An 18,065-nucleotide genomic window follows, 5' to 3' on the forward strand; every position below is an offset into this window, starting at 1 on the left:
ACAAACAGAATCTTCTCTTACCACACTCTTTCCTTCTTCTCCAATTCTATGTCCTCCAAGGGCATATGGATGTTAAGCAACGAGAAAGCCAATACAAGGGTCTGATGTCGAAGCTTTCACTCGCATCTAAAAGAAAACGGAATCCGAACTCAAAAACATAAACAACCATCTCCATTAAGAAAATATACATGGGGGGTAACCAAATACCTCAACAAACCAGCATTAATAATACCCAGAATGCTTCTGTTTGGGTTAGCCAATGATCAAGGCCTACCTACCTTTAACTTTGCCACCGTGTTAACATTTACAAAGCCAATACGTCATGGCATTACCTAAACATTTAAAAACAGAAACATTATTTTGTACATAATATTTCCTCCATTTCCACCAGCAGAACGTGTCCTCTCATGCTTTACCCAATACTCACCATCGGGGAAGAAATTGAAGGACATTATCAGGAAGCACGGGTACATTATTGACACTGATCTGAAAGCCATATTTAAATATCCCCCACGTATGGTCTTTAAAAGACCCCCAAACGTGAGACATTGTGGTCAGATCTGATTATCCACCAGAGAAAAGGGAAACTTTCTTGGACAAGGTTCCGGAGAGTAATTACAAATGTGGCCAAAGTGCTGAATGCAGTTTCACGTACAAATGTGACTCATTTACCCACCCCCGCACAGGACAAAGATTTAACATCAAAGACCTGATTATCTGCATGTCCACCAATGTTGTTTACATGTTGAAATGTCCCTGTGGTCTGTCGTACGTAGGACAAACCAGCAGAAGCCTTTTGACCCAGATTGGCGAGCACCACAGCAATATACGGACAGGTGACACCAAAAACTCTGTTGCTGTTAATTTTGCATAAGCTGGACATCCTGTTAGCTCTCTGAGACATATTGGAATTGACATGGTCAAGATGTCATGCACGACATTGAGAGGAAACTTCTTTAAAGGGAATATTGATCCACAGGCTGAACACACTATCTCCTCTTGGCCTTAACAAGGAGTTCGAAAACTACTTTTATAGTTCAAAATGTCCAAACCACTGTTTTCATTAAACCCTCATTTAATATTGTGTGTATAATATTTACAGTATAAATTTACAGTACCAGTCAAAAGTTTGGACATACTCATTCAAAGGGTTTTTCTTTATATGAACTATTTTCTACATTGTACAATAGTGAAGACATCAAAACTATGAAATAAAACATATGGAATCATGTAGTAACCAAAAAAGTGTTAAACAAATCAAAATATATATCTTCAAAGTAGCCACCCTTTGCCTTGATGACAGCTTTTCACACTCCTGGCATTCTCTCAACCAGCTTCATGAGGTAGTCACCTGGAATGCATTTCAATTAACAGGCGTGCCTTGTTAAAAGTTCATTTGTGGAATTTCTTTCCTTCTTAATGCATTTGAGTCAATCAGTTGTGTTGTGAGGGGGGTAGGGAGGATATACAGAAGATAACCCTATTTAGCAAAGAAACCACTCCTAAAGGACACCAATAATAAGAAGAGATTTGCTTGGGCCAAGAAACAAGAGCAATGGACATTAGACCAGTGGAAATCTGACCTTTGGTCTGATGGGTTCCGTATGTGTGGTTCCCACCGTGAAGCATAGAGGACATGTGATGGTGCTTTATCTGGTGACACTGTCTGTGATTTATTTAGAATTCAAGGAACACTTAACCAGCAAGGCTACCACAGCATTTTGCAGCGATACGCCATCCCATCTGGTTTGCGCTTAGTGGGACTATCATTTGTTTTTCAACAGGACAATGACCCAACACACCTCCAGGCTGTGTAATGGCTATTTGACCAAGAAGGAGAGTGATGGAGTGACATGTCTACAACCACATTGAGATGGTTTGGGATGAGTTGGACCGGAGAGTGAAGGAAAAGCAGCACGCTCAGCATATGTGGGAACTACTTCAAGACTGTTGGCAAAGCATTCCTCATGAAGCTGGTTGAGACAATGCCAAGAGTGTGCATGTCACGCCCTGACCATAGAGAGCCTGTTATTCTCTATGTTGGTTTGGTCGGGGTGGGTCATCTAGGTCATTTGTATATCTATGTTGGCCTGATATGGTTCCCAATCTGAGGCAGCTGTTTAACGTTGTCTCTGATTGGGGATCATATTTAGGTAGCCATTTTCCCCATTGTGTTTGTGGGATCTTGTCTATATTGAGTTGCCTGAGTGCACACCAGTAGCGTCACGTTTCGTTTGTGCTTTATTGATTTGTTTTTGGTGAGTTTCAGTTTATTAAAATATGTGCAACTCTACTCATGCTGCGCCTTGGTCTACTCCTTTCAGCGAACGTGACAGTACAAAGCTGTCATCAAGGCAAAGGGTGGCTACTTTGAAGAATCTCAAATATAAAATATATTTTGATTTGTTTAACACTTTTTTGGTTATTATATGATTCCATATGTGCTATTTCATAGTTTTGATGTCTTCACTATTATTCAACAATGTAGAAAATAGTAAAAATAAAGAAACCCTTGAATAAGTAGGTGTGTCAACTTTTGACTGGTACTATATACTCCCATATCTTCTGCTGTACTACTTGGAATTTTACTAAATATCAATATATATATTGATCTCATTACTCATTTACAAGCATTACACTACACCCGTAATAAAATCTGCTAAATGTGTATTTGGCCAATAAAAATCGATTTGATATTTTGATACATTGAATATCAATAATGTGAACCTATATTTTTACTTCCTGTTTCAGGAAGTGATGTCACTGAGCACTGCACCTATATATAGGACACTCAACCCCATATGGGATATGGATGCCCAATGAAGAGCTAATGCTCAAAACATTATCATAAAATCACATGGGAGCATGAGCAGAAGTGTGTGGAGTTTTCCTTTCATTTTTCATATATTGACCACCACAAACAGATGCTGGCACTAAGACCACACTCAAAGAGCTGTACAGAGCCAAAAGCAAACAAGACGATGCTCATCCAGAGGCGGCACTCCTGGTGATAATCTTACCTCATTTTTACCAGCATGTCACCTGTGCAACTAGAGGCGACAAAACTCTAGATCACCTTTACGCCACACACAGAAACACATACAGAGTTCTCCCTCGCCCTCCATTTGGCAAAATCTGACCATAACTCTATCCTCCTGATTCCTGATTACAAGCAAAACTCAAACAGGAAGTACCAGTGACACGCTCAATATGGAAGTGGTCCGAGGATGCACCTCTTCCCAATTTAACCCTCCAAGACAATGTGCAGTAGGACACGCACGAATGCGTCTGTTTAAATGAGGCCTACCTGAATGATAAGAAGGGTGAAATATTATTTAGAAAGACAATAGTGTAATGATGAGTTTGTGTTATGCCTATTTATGAGCATTGGCGCTCATGTTAATAATTTGACCACACGCCCTGCGGGTTGAGACCATTCTCTTTTACGTTTTACCTTCATGTTACAGGATTGTTTTATTCACTGTAACTCTATTCCTAATCAAATGTGTTGTAAGGGAAATGAAAACATTCTATGTGTTGCCGTAGGCCTTTAGAATAATGCATAACATTCCCTTGAGTCTATCCAAGTTGATGGGCGGGAAACCAACGATGCCAGTCAGCCTGCACAGCCGACCCACTAAACTATATCTAAACTATACCGAAACTAATTTAACACATAATAAAAGTTAGCCTATAGACAAGATTAAATTGACAATCTGATGAGTTATCAGTTGTCATATTGTAAATGAAGGGATGGGCTCATCTTGGAATTGACAGATGCAGGGAAAGGAGCATCAATTCATCAAATCAAGTCACATGCAGGTAAAACATGTTGATTTCTATATAGTAACAGAAAGAGCATATTCTGCCGTTTCTATGACACTTACCTTTGTCAAATGACTCTCAAAATTCAAGAGGCCCAGCTCTATTTCCAAATATCACTTTTTCCAAGAATATCTGTACTGTCCATGCATTCAGCACATGACCACTCGTGCGGCAGCATAGCTCTGGCTACTGAACAAAAACTACAGTGAACAAAAATATAAACACAACATGTAAAGTGTTGGTCCGATGTTTCATGAGCTGAAAAAATAAATCCCAGAAATTTTCCACACGCACAAAAAGTGTTTCTCTTAAGAATGCTGCACAAATGTGTTACTTCCCTGTTAGTGAGAATTTCTCCTTTCCCAAGCCGATTAAACAGCATGATCATTACACAGGTGCAACTTGTGCGGGGGACAATAAAAGGCCACTTTAAAATGTGCAGTTTTGTTACACAACACAATGCCACAGATGTCTCAAGGTTTGAGGGAGCGTGCAATTGGCATGCTCACCGCAGGAATGTCCACCAGAGCTGTTGCCAGAGCTGTTGCCAGAGAATTGAATGTTAATTTCTCTACCATAAACTGCCTCCAAAATCATTTGGCAGTACGTCCAGCCTGGCCTCACAATCGCAGACCACGTGTAACCACGACAGCCCAGGAGCCTGCAGGATCATCTGAGGAAGGATTGGGGGGGGGGGGGGGGGGGGGGGGCGTTTCTGTGGGGAAAAGACCACTTTCAAAAACTCATTTTGATTGGCATAGCCTGGCTCCCCTGTGGGTAATGTGTTTACTGTAAGGGAAACTCAAATAGGCTATAGGCCTACATTTTTTCTAGGACGTAGCAGAATTATACAAAACTTTTCCTTGACTCTATCTAAACAAATAACTTTAAAAATATATATTTCCACAAATATTTCTTCATGCATCTGATGCATTTAAGTTTTTACAATGACAAAAGTTTTGACAATGACACAAATATTAATTTTCACAGTCTGCTGCCTCAGTTTGTATGAAGGCAATTTGCATATACTCCAGAATGTTATGAAACGTGATCAGATGAATTGCAATTCATTGCAAAGTCCCTCTTTGCCATGCAAATTAACTGAATCCCCCAAAAAACATTTCCACTGCATTTCAGCCCTGCCACAAAAGGACCACCTGACATCATTCTCTCATTAACACAGGTGTGAGTGTTGACGAGGACACGGCTGGAGATCACTCTGTCATGCTGATTGAGTTCCTAATAACAGACTGGAAGCTTCAAAAGGAGGGTGCTGCTTGGAATCATTGTTCTTCCTCTGTCAACCATGGTTACCTGCAAGGAAACACGTGCCGTCATCATTGGTTTGCACAAAAAGGGCTTCACAGGCAAGGATATTGCTGCCACTGCTGCACCTAAATCAACCATTTATCGGATCATCAAGAACTTCAAGGAGAGCGGTTCAATTGTTGTGAAGAATGTTTCAGGGCGCCCAAGAAATTCCAGCAAGCGCCAGGACCGTCTCCTAAAGTTGATTCGGCTGCGGGATCGGGGCACCACCAGTACAGAGCTTGCTCAGGAATGGCAACAGGCAGGTGTGATTGCATCTGCACGCACAGTGTGGCAAAGACTTTTGGAGGATGGCCTGGTGTCAAGAAGGGCAGCAAAGAAGCCACTTCTCTCCAGGAAAAACATCAGGGACAGACTGATATTCTGCAAAAGGTACAGGGATTGGACTGCTGAGGACTGGGGTAAAGTCATTTTCTCTGATGAATCCCCTTTCCGAATGTTTGGTGAATCTAGAAAAAAGCTTGTCCGGAGAAGACAAGGTGAGCGCTACCATCAGTCCTGTGTCATGCCAACAGTAAAGCATCCTGAGACCATTCATGTGTGGGGTTGCTTCTCAGCCAAGGGAGTGAGCTCACTCACAATTTTGCCTAAGAACACAGCCATGAATAAAGAATGGTACAAACACATCCGCCGAGAGCAACTTCTCCCAACCATCCAAGAATAGTTTGGTGCCGAACAATGCCTTTTCCAGCATAATGGAGGACCTTGCCACAAGGCAAAAGTGATAACTAAGTGGCTCGGGGAACAAAACATCGATATTTTTGGTCCATGGCCAGGAAACTCCCCAGACCTTAATCTCATTGAGAACTTGTGGTCAATCCTCAACAAAAACCCACGAATTCAGACAAACTCCAAGCATTGATTATGCAAGAATGGGCTGCCATCAGTCAGGATGTGGCCCAGAAGTTAATTGACAGCATGCCAGGGTGGATTGCAGAAGTCTTGAAAAAGAAGGGTCAACACTGCAAATATTGACTGTTTGCATCAACTTCATACTTCAGTATTCCATAGTAACATCTGACAAAAATATCTAAAGACACTGAAGCAGCAAACTTTGTGGAAATTAATATTTGTGGATTTCTCAACTTTTGGCCATGACTGTAGACTGCTAAAGGGGATGCCCGGCAATGTTCTCTAGAGGGTACTTAAAGGCTGAAAGGCCATGCGGTTCTAGTGTTTATAAGTGCATTGACGACTTTGTCCCCACAGTGACCGTATGAACAGTTGAAGTCGGAAGTTTACGTACACCTTAGTCAAAAAAAAATAATTATCTTCACAATTCCTGATTCCTGAAAATTCCCTGTTTTAGGTCAGTTAGGATGACCATTTTATTTTAAGAATGTGAAATGTCAGAATAATCGTAGAGATAATTATTTATTTCAGCATTTATTTCTTTCATCACATTCCCAGTGGGTCAGAAGATTACATACACTAAATTAGTATTTGGTAGCATTGCCTTTAAATTGGTTAAATTTGGTCAAACTTTTCGGGTAGCCTTCCACAAGCTTCCCACAATAAGTTGGGTGAATTTTGGCCCATTCCTCCTGACAGAGCTGGTGTAACTGAGTCAGGTTTGTAGGCCTCATCAGGTCACACACTCTTTTTCAGTTCTGCCCACAACTTGTCTATGGAATTGAGGTCAGGGCTTTGTGATGGCCACTCCAATACCTTGACTTTGTTGTCCTTAAGCCATTTTGCCACAACTTTGGAAGTATGCTTTGGGTCATTGTCCATTTGGAAGACCCATTTGTGATCAAGCTTTAACTTCTTGACTGATGTCTTGAGATGTTGCTTCAATATATCCACATAAGTGTCCTTCCTCATGATGCCATCTGTTCTGTGAAGTGCACCAGTCTCTCCTGCAGCAAAGCACCCCCACAACATGAAGCTGCCACCCCCGTACTTCACGTTTGGGATGGTGTTCTTCGGCTTGCAAGCCTCCCCCTTTATCCTCCAAACATAACGATGGTCATTATGGCCAAACAGTTATATTTTTGCTTCATCAGACCAGAAGACATTTCTCCAAAAGGTATGATCTTTGTCCCCATGTGCAGTTGCAAACCGTAGTCTGGCTTTTATTATGATGGTTTAGGAGCAGTGGCTTCTTCCTCGCTGAGCAGCCGTTCAGGTTATGTCGATATAGGACTCGTTTTACTCTGGATATAGATACATTTGTACCTGTTTCCTCCAGCGTCTTCACAAAGTCCTTTGTTGTTGTTCTGGGATTGATTTGCACTTATTGCACCAAAGTACGTTCATCTATAGGAGACAGAACACATCTCCTTCCTGAGTGGTATGATGACTGCGTGGTCCCATGGTGTTTATACTTGCGTACTATTGTGTGTACAGATGAATGTGGTACCTTCAGGCGTTTGGAAATTGCTCCCAAAGAAGAACCAAACTTGTGGAGGTCTACATTTTTTTCTGAGGTTTTTTCTTTTAATTTTCCCATGATGTCAAGCAAAGAGGCACTGAGTTAGAAGGTAGGCCTTGGAATACATCCACAGGTACACCTCCAATTGACTCAAATTATGTCAATTAGCCTATCAGAAGATTCTAAAGCCCTGACATAATTTTATGGAATATTCCAAGCTGTTTAAAGGCACAGTTAACTTAGTGTATGTAAACATCTGACCCACTTTAATTGTGATACAGTGAATTATAAGTGAAATAATCTGTCTGTAAACATTACTTGTGTCATGCACAAAGTAGATGTCCTAACAGACTTGCCAAAACTATAGTTTGTTAAAAAGAAATTAGTGGCGTGGTTGAAAAAAAGTTTTAATGACTCCAACCTAACTATATGTACACTTCCGACTTCAATTGTAACTATTCAGACCGTTTCCGTTTCCTTTGTTTAAGCACTTTTGGCAGAGATTACAACTGGTACAACTGGTACAACTGTATTTGGGGAGTTTCTCCCATTTTTCTCTGCAGATCCTTTCAATCTCTGTCAGGTTGGTTGGGGAGCGTTGCTGCACAGCAGGTCTCAGGTCTCTCCAGAGATGTTAGACGGGGTTCAAGTCCGGGCACAGGCTGGGCCACTCAAGTACATTCAGTCTTGTCCTGAAGCCACTCCTGCGTTGTCTTGACTGTGTGCTTAGGGTCGTTGTCCTGTTAGAAGGTGAACCGTCGCCCCCAGTCTGAGGTCCTGAGCGCTCTGGAGCAGGTTTTCATCAAGGATGTCTCTGTACTTTGCTGCGTTAATCTTTGCCTCGATCCTGACTAGTCCCCCAGTCCCTGCCCCTGACAAACACATCCACAGCAAGGTCCTGCCATCACCATGCTTCACCGTAGGGATGGTGCCAGGTTTCCTCCATACGGAGGAAGGCCAAAGAGTTCAATCTTGGTTTCATCAGAACAGAGAATCTTGTTTCGCATGGTCTGAGTGTATTTAGGTGCCTTTTGGCAAACTCCAATCTGGCTGTCATGTGCCTTTTACTGAGGAATGGCTTCAGTTTGGCCACTCTACCATAAAGGCATAATTGGTGGAGTGCTGCAGAGATGTTTGTCCTTCTGGAAGGGTCTCTCATCTCCACAGAAGAACTATGGAGCTCTCTCAGAATGACCATCAGCATGTTGGTCACCTCCCTGACCAAGGCCTTTCTCCCCTGATTGCTCAGTTTGTCCAGGGCGGCCAGCTCCAGGAAGAGTCTTGATGGTTGCAAACTTCTTCCGTTTAAGAATGATGGAGGCCACTGAGTTCTTTGGGACCTTCAATGCTGCAGAAATTTTTTGGTACCCTTACCCTGTCTCGGAGCTCTACGGACAATTCCTTCGACTTCATGGCTTGGTTTTTGCTCTGAAATGCACTGCCAATTGTGGGACCTTATATAGACAGCCGTGTCCCTTCCCAAATCATGTCCAATCAAGTTAATTTACCACAGGAGCACTCCAATCAAGAAGTCGAAACATCTCAAGGGTAGATCAATGGAAACAGGATGCACCTGAGCTCAATTTCCAGTCTCATAGAAAAGGGTCTGAATACTTATGTAAATAAGGTATTTCTGTTTTTTATTTGTAATACATTTGCAAACATTTCAAAAAACCTGTTTTCGATTTGTGTTTATGGGTTATTGTGTGTAGAACCATATTAGAATGAGGCATTAACATAACAACATGTGGAAAAGGTGAAGGGGTCTGAATACTTTCCAGAGTTATCGTTACTCATTGTGTATTTATTCCTTGTTATTATTTTTCTATTATTTCTCTCATTTTAATCTCTGCTTTGTACATAAGGGCCGGTAAGTGAGCATTTCACTGTTAGTCTACACCTTTTGTTGACGAAACACGTGACAAATAACATTTAATTTGATTTGTTATTGATTAAAGAACCAGGGGATGATAAATATGTCTAAGAGAAGAGGTAAACAATCAGAGAGGAAGGGGGATGTGGGTGCTTATTGCCATTCAAAGGATAGGGGGCTTTTAGGTTCCCCTTCAGGCTCTGAGACTGGGCCTCATGCCCTTACCTGTGGAGAACCAAGGCTGACTGATGGTCTGCCAGGGGGGGATCGTAGATCGGGCGGATTGCGAGCATATAAACGGTAGTGTTTATGTACTGAGGACTAGGCCGACTAGGCCACTGTCCAAGCCTTTCAAAGAGAGTCAGTCCATCCCAGTCCATCACTGCTGCTGCTCTTGACCTTGCCAGGGAAAGAAGGTATTCTGTCTGGTTCGATTTGAGTAAAAGACAGATTTGAGGATTGAGAATTGAAAAGGGAGATAGGTGTTGATGGTTCGTGCAGATGTGAGATCAGATCAGGGTGGTGCTACAGCTTGCTCTTACTAAGCCTCCAAAAGAACAAGATGAGACGGATAAAAGAATGGAGTAGTACAGCAGAAGATATGGGAGTATACAGTGCCAGTCAAAAGTTTTGACACACCTACTTATTCAAGGGTTTTTCTTTATTTTAAATATTTTCTACATTGTTGAATAATAGTGAAGACATCACAACTAGGAAATAACACATATGGAATCATGTAGTAACCAAAAAACTGTTAAACAAAGCAACATACATTATATATTTTTCAAATTAGCCACCCGTTGCCTTGATGGCAGCTTTGCACACTATTGGCATTCTCTCAACCAGCTTCATGAGGAATGCTTTGCCAACAGTCTTGAAGGAGTTCCCACATATGCTGAGCACTTGTTGGCTGCTTTTCCTTCACTCTGAGGTCTAACTCATCCCAAACCATCTCAATTGGGTTGTGGACATGTCATTTGATGCAGCACTCCATCACTCTCCTTCTTGGTCAAATAGCCATTATACAGCCTGGAGGTGTGTTTTGGGCCATTGTCCTGTTGAAAAACAAATGATAGTCCCACTAAGCGCAAACCAGATGGGATGGCGTATCGCTGCAAAATGCTGTGGTAGCCATGCTGGTTAAGTGTGCCTTGAATTCTAAATAAATAATAGACAGTGTCACCAGCAAAGTACGTCCACACCATCACAACTCCTCCTCCATGCTTCACGGTGGGAACCACACATACGGAGATCATCCGTTCACCTACTCTGCATCTCACAAAGACACAGCGGCTGGAACCAAAAATCTCAAATTTGGACTCATTAGACCGAAGGACATATTTCCACTGGTCTAATGTCCATTGCTCGTGTTTCTTGGCCCAAACAAGTCTCTTCTTGTCATTGGTCTATAGTAGTTGTTTCTTTGCAGCAATTCGACCATGAAGGCCTGATTCACACAGTCTCCTCTGAACAGTTGATGTTGAGATGTATATGTTACTTTAACTCTGTGAAGCATTTAATTGGGCTGCAATTTCTGAGGCTGGTAACTCTAATGAACGTATCCTCTGCAGCAGAGGTAATTCTGGGTCTTCCTTTCCTGTGGCGGGCCTTATGAGAGCCAGTTTCATCATAGCGCTTGATGGTTTTTGCGACCGCACGTGAAGAAACTTTCAAGGTTCTTGCAATTTTACGGATTGTCTGACCTTCATGTCTTAAAGTAATGATGGACTGCCATTTGTCTTTGATTATTTGAGCTGTTCTTGCCATAATATGGACTTGGTCTTTTACCAAATAGGGCTATCTTCTGTATACCCCCCTTACCTTGTCACAACACAACTGATTAGCTCAAAGGCATTAAGGAAAGAAATCCACAAATTAACTTTTAACAAGGCACGCATATTAATTGAAATGCATTCCAGGTGACTACCTCATGAAGCTGGTTGAAAGAATGCCAGGAGTGTGAAAAGCTGTCATCAAGGCAAAGGGTGGCTACTTTGAAGAATATAAAATATATTTTGATTTGTTTAACACTTTTTTGCTTACTACATGATTCCATATGTGTTATTTCATAGATTTGATGTCTTCACTATTATTCTACAATGTATAAAATAGTAAAACTAAAGAAAAACCCTGGAATGAGTAGGTGTGTCCAAACATTTGAATGGTACTGTATGTCAACAGGGAACATAGGAATAGGATCATACATAATAGGGAGTTGTAGAAGGTTATGCTTAGGATAATGTATATAAAAAAATCCCAAGGTGCGGGTCAGGTGTCTAGAAGATCATTGCCCTTTTGAGTTTTTAACCCAAGGTACAATCCATCCAATTCTACCTTAATACCTCCTCAATATCTCAAGTCGTTCCAAGCCTAACGAATCCTTCTGACGTGACTGATTTTATCTGAATCAAACAATCTGATGTGGATGTTGCTTCACCTGACCAACCCAATACCGCCTAAAGCCCATTGACTTTCATATCTTGCCGATGTAGGTATATTTTTTAATGCAAAAGCCATTTATTTTCCAATGGATTTAACTACTGGAGGGACACATACCTGCTTCAAAACTTCAGATATATGAGGTATTAAACTGACTCCAGTTTTGAAGAGCACTCAATTCACTTGGCAGGTGTATGAAAGCTGGGGTGTGGCCCAGATCGGAGCGGTCTGCTTTTGATCATCCGGTGCTTCTCTGTGGAAGTCTCATCTGTGGTTTAAAGCCTCCAGGTGACCAGGGACTGGGGCTCTTTATATCTATCCCGGTTCTGTTTTTAAAATAAAACAACTTTTTCTTCCCCTAGAAAGGACTTCAATGCAAGGTCTTGAAACCAAACGATTCGCCATGGGTATAGAGGATATGAATTTCCATGGATGGGAATTGGACATTGTGAAAAAACAATACTAGTCCGGATTTGCGTAGCCATCTGAACTCGCTGACACTTGTTGTCTTTCCCCTAAGTAGGTTAGGTTATCACTGGCCGGGCAGACAGTCTCCTCTTCCCAAGTCTTGGAGAGAATAATTCCTAATTTTAACAAGTCCCCATTATTCCATAAATCCCCCTCTCCGACCACGTCCAACTTTGTATCAGCACGGTAGATCCCCCAGTTTGGAGAACAATGGAGGGTTTGATTCCATCCTTCCTGTAAAACTGGGAGCCACTCAAAAGGTTGTTTTGATGGTTTATTATAGACGACCCAGAAGTTTCCAATAGAGAGAACCTAAGCGATGCCATGCCAACGCTTCTCTCCCCTTCTCACCTTGATTACACACACCAAGATGATATCTGGGAATCCAAGACTCCCCCAACAATGAAATCCTTTGTTGTGATTGCAACATGTGTTTCAGGGAACACACACACACACACACATACAATAAAAGTCAGGGCTTTTTAACTACAGACAAATCAATGTCAGTCCAACTTTTCTTGGCTTTCTGGAGGAATTTGGAGAGTTTGAGAGAGAGAGTTGGAGAGAGAGAGAGAGAAACAAGAGAAAGATGAGAGACAATAACAGTGAAAGAGACACTATAGACTAAGAAAACAGAGAAGGAGAGAGACATTGAGATAGAGGTAAATAGAGAGAAAGATATTGTTCACATTCTCATCTGTATCCTGGACTGCTCTGACGCAGAGGTGAGTCACACAAACACCATCTGCCCTGTTCCTACCACACCCCTGCCAGGATGCCTATCTGTGCCCGCTCCAGCTTTTGGGCCCGGCTCATCAGCTCTCCTCCTCTCTTCCTCCCAGGTGTGAATGATCACCTGTCCGCGTGGCCCGATGACTAAAGCTGGCTATTTCCACCAACGCACCTCATCTCTTCTCCTTTATTAAATCCCTATCACCCAAAGCTCTGACTCATTACCCCAGACTTACACACTTAGGGGTCAGTGTTAATTATGGCCCCTGTCACATAGCCTCATCCTCTCATCCTGTCCTGTCTTTCTCCTCCCACACACCACCCACCTCCTTTCCCCCCGTTCTTCCCTCCGGTTCACCCACCAAGTGTCTAACCTTGTCTGTGAGAGCAGGCCTCCGCAGATCAGCAGAGCAAACAGTTAGATAATGTGGCTCGTTACTGGTAAATAAGCTCATTAATGTCCCTTTGGCTTTGTCATAGGATAAACAATTGTCAATAACTGGATGTAGGTTGGACCAAAGTGAAAGCGGCCTACCTACCTGTGTAGATCTCTGCCTCCGAGGGGTCCTCCACCCGCTTATGCTGGATGATGTAATCAGACACCTTGTAGCCAATCAGGGGCTCCACATCCAGCCACTCCAGGGCCACCATGGTGCTGGAGGGCTCTAGGTGAGGGGCCAGTCTGAGCCTGACACAGACAGAGGGAGGAAGGAGGTGGGTCACTTTAATTCAATAGAAATATTTGAAGTAAACAGCACTGAGTACTAGTTTTCCGGGAACATTAAGCTTACTCCTGAGAATCTCAGTTAAAAGTGTTTTTAGTCCAGGACTAGGCTTACTTTATGTCGGGGAACGCAACCCTAAGAGTCTGTTAATAAAATGCTGAGACCAGATATAGGGAGCAAGTTGGAATCATCAATGCATCCATTCGACAAATCATACAAGCAAGTAGGTCCATTCAATTTAATGTGGAAATCCACCGGAGAGCCATTGCTCATCCAATGCCTTGTATCTCTCTCCAAAAGTTCTGATGGTTTCAATAGCTGGGGTGTATGACTCAAAACAGAGCTGGGGTAAGTAAACAAGATTCACTGTTATTTCTTGAGAGTGAGTACCGGGGTGTTTGGACTGGCCTAAAGTAATTAAAGGTTGGTCCCAGCCCTAGGGATGGTTGTTACAACTCCAACAGTTCTCCCTAGGCTTGGATAGATGGGAGGTAGGCTCTGACTTACACAGGCTGCCTCAGGGGACTGCAGTTGGGAAGTCCGTCTTTGCTGAAGGCACTCAGGTCACAGCGACACCAGTTGTCAATGACATCTCCCTTGCCTGCACACCAGTATGAGCTCATCGTGGCACTCTTGAAGGCCTGTGAAAGGTAACAGGTGAGACAAATGCAATTATCTTCCATACATCACCCTTCTGTAACGCCCTGAATTATCCAAGCTCCAAGATGTCTGTTGCTACCCCCCCCCCCCCACCGATGTCTGCCCCGGAATCATCACACAGTCATACACTGGGGGCTCACAGGTTTTGTCACCTCCGCCACCGGAAGAGTCGCGGCGGCGAGGGTCTGATGATACGTGAGTGAGTAGCCTTGGAGCCATGTCATGTTCCTGTCTTGTTTTAATTGGGAATGGTGACACATAAAGGTCAGTGTGTGTGTGTGTGTGTGTGTGTGTGTGTGTGTGTGTGTGTGTGTGTGAGATAGAGAGCAAGTTAAACAGAGAAAGAATATTACTTCTCTAAGAGGTCAAAAGGCCAAAAAGATATGCATTTCCTCAATCTCATTAAACCGAAACATCGTCAAGATCATGAGTGTGTATCACTTCAACTCAAACTAATTGGCAGGTAGCCTAGTTGTTAGGCCAGTAACCGAAAGGTTGCTGGATTGAATCCCTGAGCTGACAAGGTAAAAATCTATCATTCTGTCCCCTGAGCAAGGCCTGTTCACTGGGCGCTGTTCATGTTGATTTAAGGCAGCCCCCTGCATCTCTCTGATTCAGAGAGGTTGGGTAAAATGCAGAAGACACATTTCAGTTGAAGGCATTCAGTTGTACAACTGACTAGGTATCTTCCTTTCCTTTTTAAATTGTTCTGTTTCATTAGGCCAACCAAATGCCAATATTACCGTTAAAGTGATCAAATAAGGTGACGTCAGTGCAAAGGAGAGTTCAGGGGAGTTCGCAGGCACATTGGCTCCCTGTCACACCGGCCAATCAATGGAGCACTTAGTTATTTATGTAAGCAATTGGTTGACAGCGCCGACCCGTGCAGACTGCTGAGGGACACGCTTGATCGCGGTCATCAAATACCTGCACAGAGACCCCAGAAAACATCCGGAAACCAGTCATCCAGAGGAGAGGACACCGAATGTGTTTTAAAGGCATTGTCAGTTTTGTTTTTCAAATTCGTTTTGGACTACTGACTGTCCAAACATCTGTCCTTGAGCTGTTATGGTCTATTAATGTTCTGTATTATGTCATGTTTCATGTTTTGAGAGGACCCTAGGAAGAGTAGTTGCTACTTTCGCAACAGGTAATGGGGATCCTCATCAAATACCAAATGCCAAACAGCAAGTTACAAGTGACCAAATCGGATTTGTGTGTGTTCAGACAGCAGTCATTTGCTGACATGGCTAAGCTAGTTGTCATAGTAACGATGAGTGTGTGCACAGTGGTATAGGCTTATCGGTGAACCACTTGAGGGCAAATAAATCAGATTTGACCATTCAGACACGAGTCACATGGCCAAGAATCAGATTTGTATCAGACTTCAAACCACCTAGGTGATTTGAAATGTGGCTTGAAATATCAGATTCCATAACCTACAACAGTCACAATGACAGGGGCAAGTCAACAGATGAGAAGTTCTTTCCCAGAGCAGAGATGGTCAGGTCCAAATTCCTCCACAGCTTCTATTTGCTCGACCAGATACAGGAGAAGCAGAGAGGAATGCCCAAATACTGCAACTATTATGTTTTAGGTCAAATCAGCTTCCTGGTCTGAATGAGCCTGACCTCAGACAAGGAGAACTACACCAGTCTAATGGGGAAGAACACACACCAGCTGGTGTGCTTTAAGATCTCGCCCAGAGGGGCAGCACCATCACCATGGACCGCCGTCGCCAGGGACGACTGGATTCTAGAGAATGTTATCCTCCTCGCAATCTCCAAAATACAACAGCCACAAGACAACTTTGTTTGCCCGTCGTAAAGGACCATTCACCAAAACTGATATAGCTAGCTAACCACCTCCTTTTGCACGTGGGAAAAAAATTGTGTACAGAGACTTGCAAGCTACGCTAGCTAGCTAGCTGGGATTTTCTACAAGGAATCTGCCTCCCAAAAAAAACTTCTCCATGGCCTGTCTCCCCCTGTCTGGCACAGGTACCCCCGCCACACTCTCCCCTCTCTCCCGAGATTTCACTGGCCTCCAGCACACATGCATTTACACACACAAGCAGACTTTTTAGGTAGGCTAATTAACTTGTGAAGCTTATTATGTGAGCTTACTCAGAAACACTTTAATTAACTAGTATAGGCCTACTATTTATTTATTTATTGTATTACTGTGGATGAAATATGCATGTACACCATGGCCCATCTACTGTTGCTAGCCTCAATTCTGACTTGTGTTCTGATATTTGTTTCACTGATTTCTGCTCTTGTAAAAGCCTGGGTTTTCGGCACATTAACACTAGAAGCTTATTACCTAAAATTGAAAGTGTGGGTTCACAGCTCCAATCCAGATGTGTTGGTCATTGCTGAGACGTGGTTAAGAAAGAGTGTTTTTAACACTGCTGTTAACCTTTCTGGTTATAACCTTTTTTTCTGGCAAGACAGATATTCCAAAGGTGGTGGAGTGGCAATCTTTACCAAGGAACACCTTCAGTGCTCGGTTGTCTCCGCCAAGTCTGTCCCCAAACAATTTGATTTGCTGGTTTTAAGCATTAAACTTTCAAATGACTCTTTGTTGACTGTTGCACCAGCCTGTACCCTACCTGCCCTCTCTCCTGGCCCCTTACACTAACTCTGAATTTGTCCTGTAGGTGACCTAAACTGGGACATGATTACACGACCTGACCAAGTCCTAAAGCAATGGGACTCCCTAAATCTTTCTCAGATTATTACCAACCTCACAAGGTATGACTCCAAAACCCAGAAAAGGCTACTCTCCTTGATGTTATCCTCACAAATAATCTGGTGTTTTCTGTAATGACCTTAGTGATCACTGTTTTACAGCCTGTGTTCGTAATGGCTGCTCAGTGAAACGACCTGTCCAGATATGTCATAGATGCTTGCTAAAAAACTTTCATGAACAAGCCTTCCTTCATGACCTGGCCTCTGTACATTTGGAAAGAATCAGCTTGATCCCATCTGTCGGAGATGCTTGGACCTTCTTTTTTAATATTTTCAGTGGTGTTGTTAACAAACACGCCCCCATAAAGAAAATTGAGAATTAAAAACAGGTTCAGCCCCTTGTTCCACCGTGATCTGGCAGAGTTACTCCAACTCAATGATTTCATTTGGCGAAAGGCTCGGCACACGCATACTCAGGCTGACTGGCTCTCGTTCAGGCAAATGAGAAATAAGTGCACTCAGGCTATCCGGAAGGCCAAAGTTAGTTATTTTCAGGAGCAGAATTATCTCTCTGTGGGTCTAACCCCAAGAAGTTCGGGAAAATTGTTAAAAACCTGTAGAATAATCCCTCCTCACAGATGCCCATGTCCCTTAATGGTGCTGATGTGATTGTTACTGACAAGGAGCACATCACTGAGCTCTTTAATCACCACTTCATTAAGTCAGGATTCCTATTTGACTCAGCCATGCCTCTATCATTTCCTCATCTCCCACCCATCCCTTCTAATGTGACTAGCCCCAATGCTCCTCCCTCTTTTTCCCCTGGCCCGCTACAAAGTTTATCCCTGCAGGCAGTCACTGAGTCTGAGGTGCTAAAGGAGCTCCTTAAACTTGACCCCAAAAAAAACATCTGGGTCAGATGGTTTAGATCCTTTCCTCTATAAGGT

General features: G+C 42.9%; 1 protein-coding gene across 2 annotated transcripts in view; it reads right to left on the reverse strand.

Annotated features, from left to right (window-relative positions):
* LOC110509815 (astrotactin-2) overlaps window positions 1-18,065 on the reverse strand; it is a 457,880-nt gene that overhangs the window by 61,356 nt on the left and 378,459 nt on the right. For both annotated transcript variants that reach the window (XM_036967227.1, XM_036967228.1), the window contains 2 exons: window positions 14,273-14,406; window positions 13,580-13,728 (listed from right to left, as the gene is read on the reverse strand). In XM_036967227.1, coding sequence (XP_036823122.1) covers window positions 13,580-13,728; window positions 14,273-14,406 — 283 coding nt within the window. The remainder of the gene's footprint in view (window positions 1-13,579; window positions 13,729-14,272; window positions 14,407-18,065) is intronic.

The sequence above is a fragment of the Oncorhynchus mykiss genome, chromosome Y (assembly GCF_013265735.2).
Source record: "Oncorhynchus mykiss isolate Arlee chromosome Y, USDA_OmykA_1.1, whole genome shotgun sequence".
Lineage (NCBI taxonomy): Eukaryota > Metazoa > Chordata > Actinopteri > Salmoniformes > Salmonidae > Oncorhynchus > Oncorhynchus mykiss.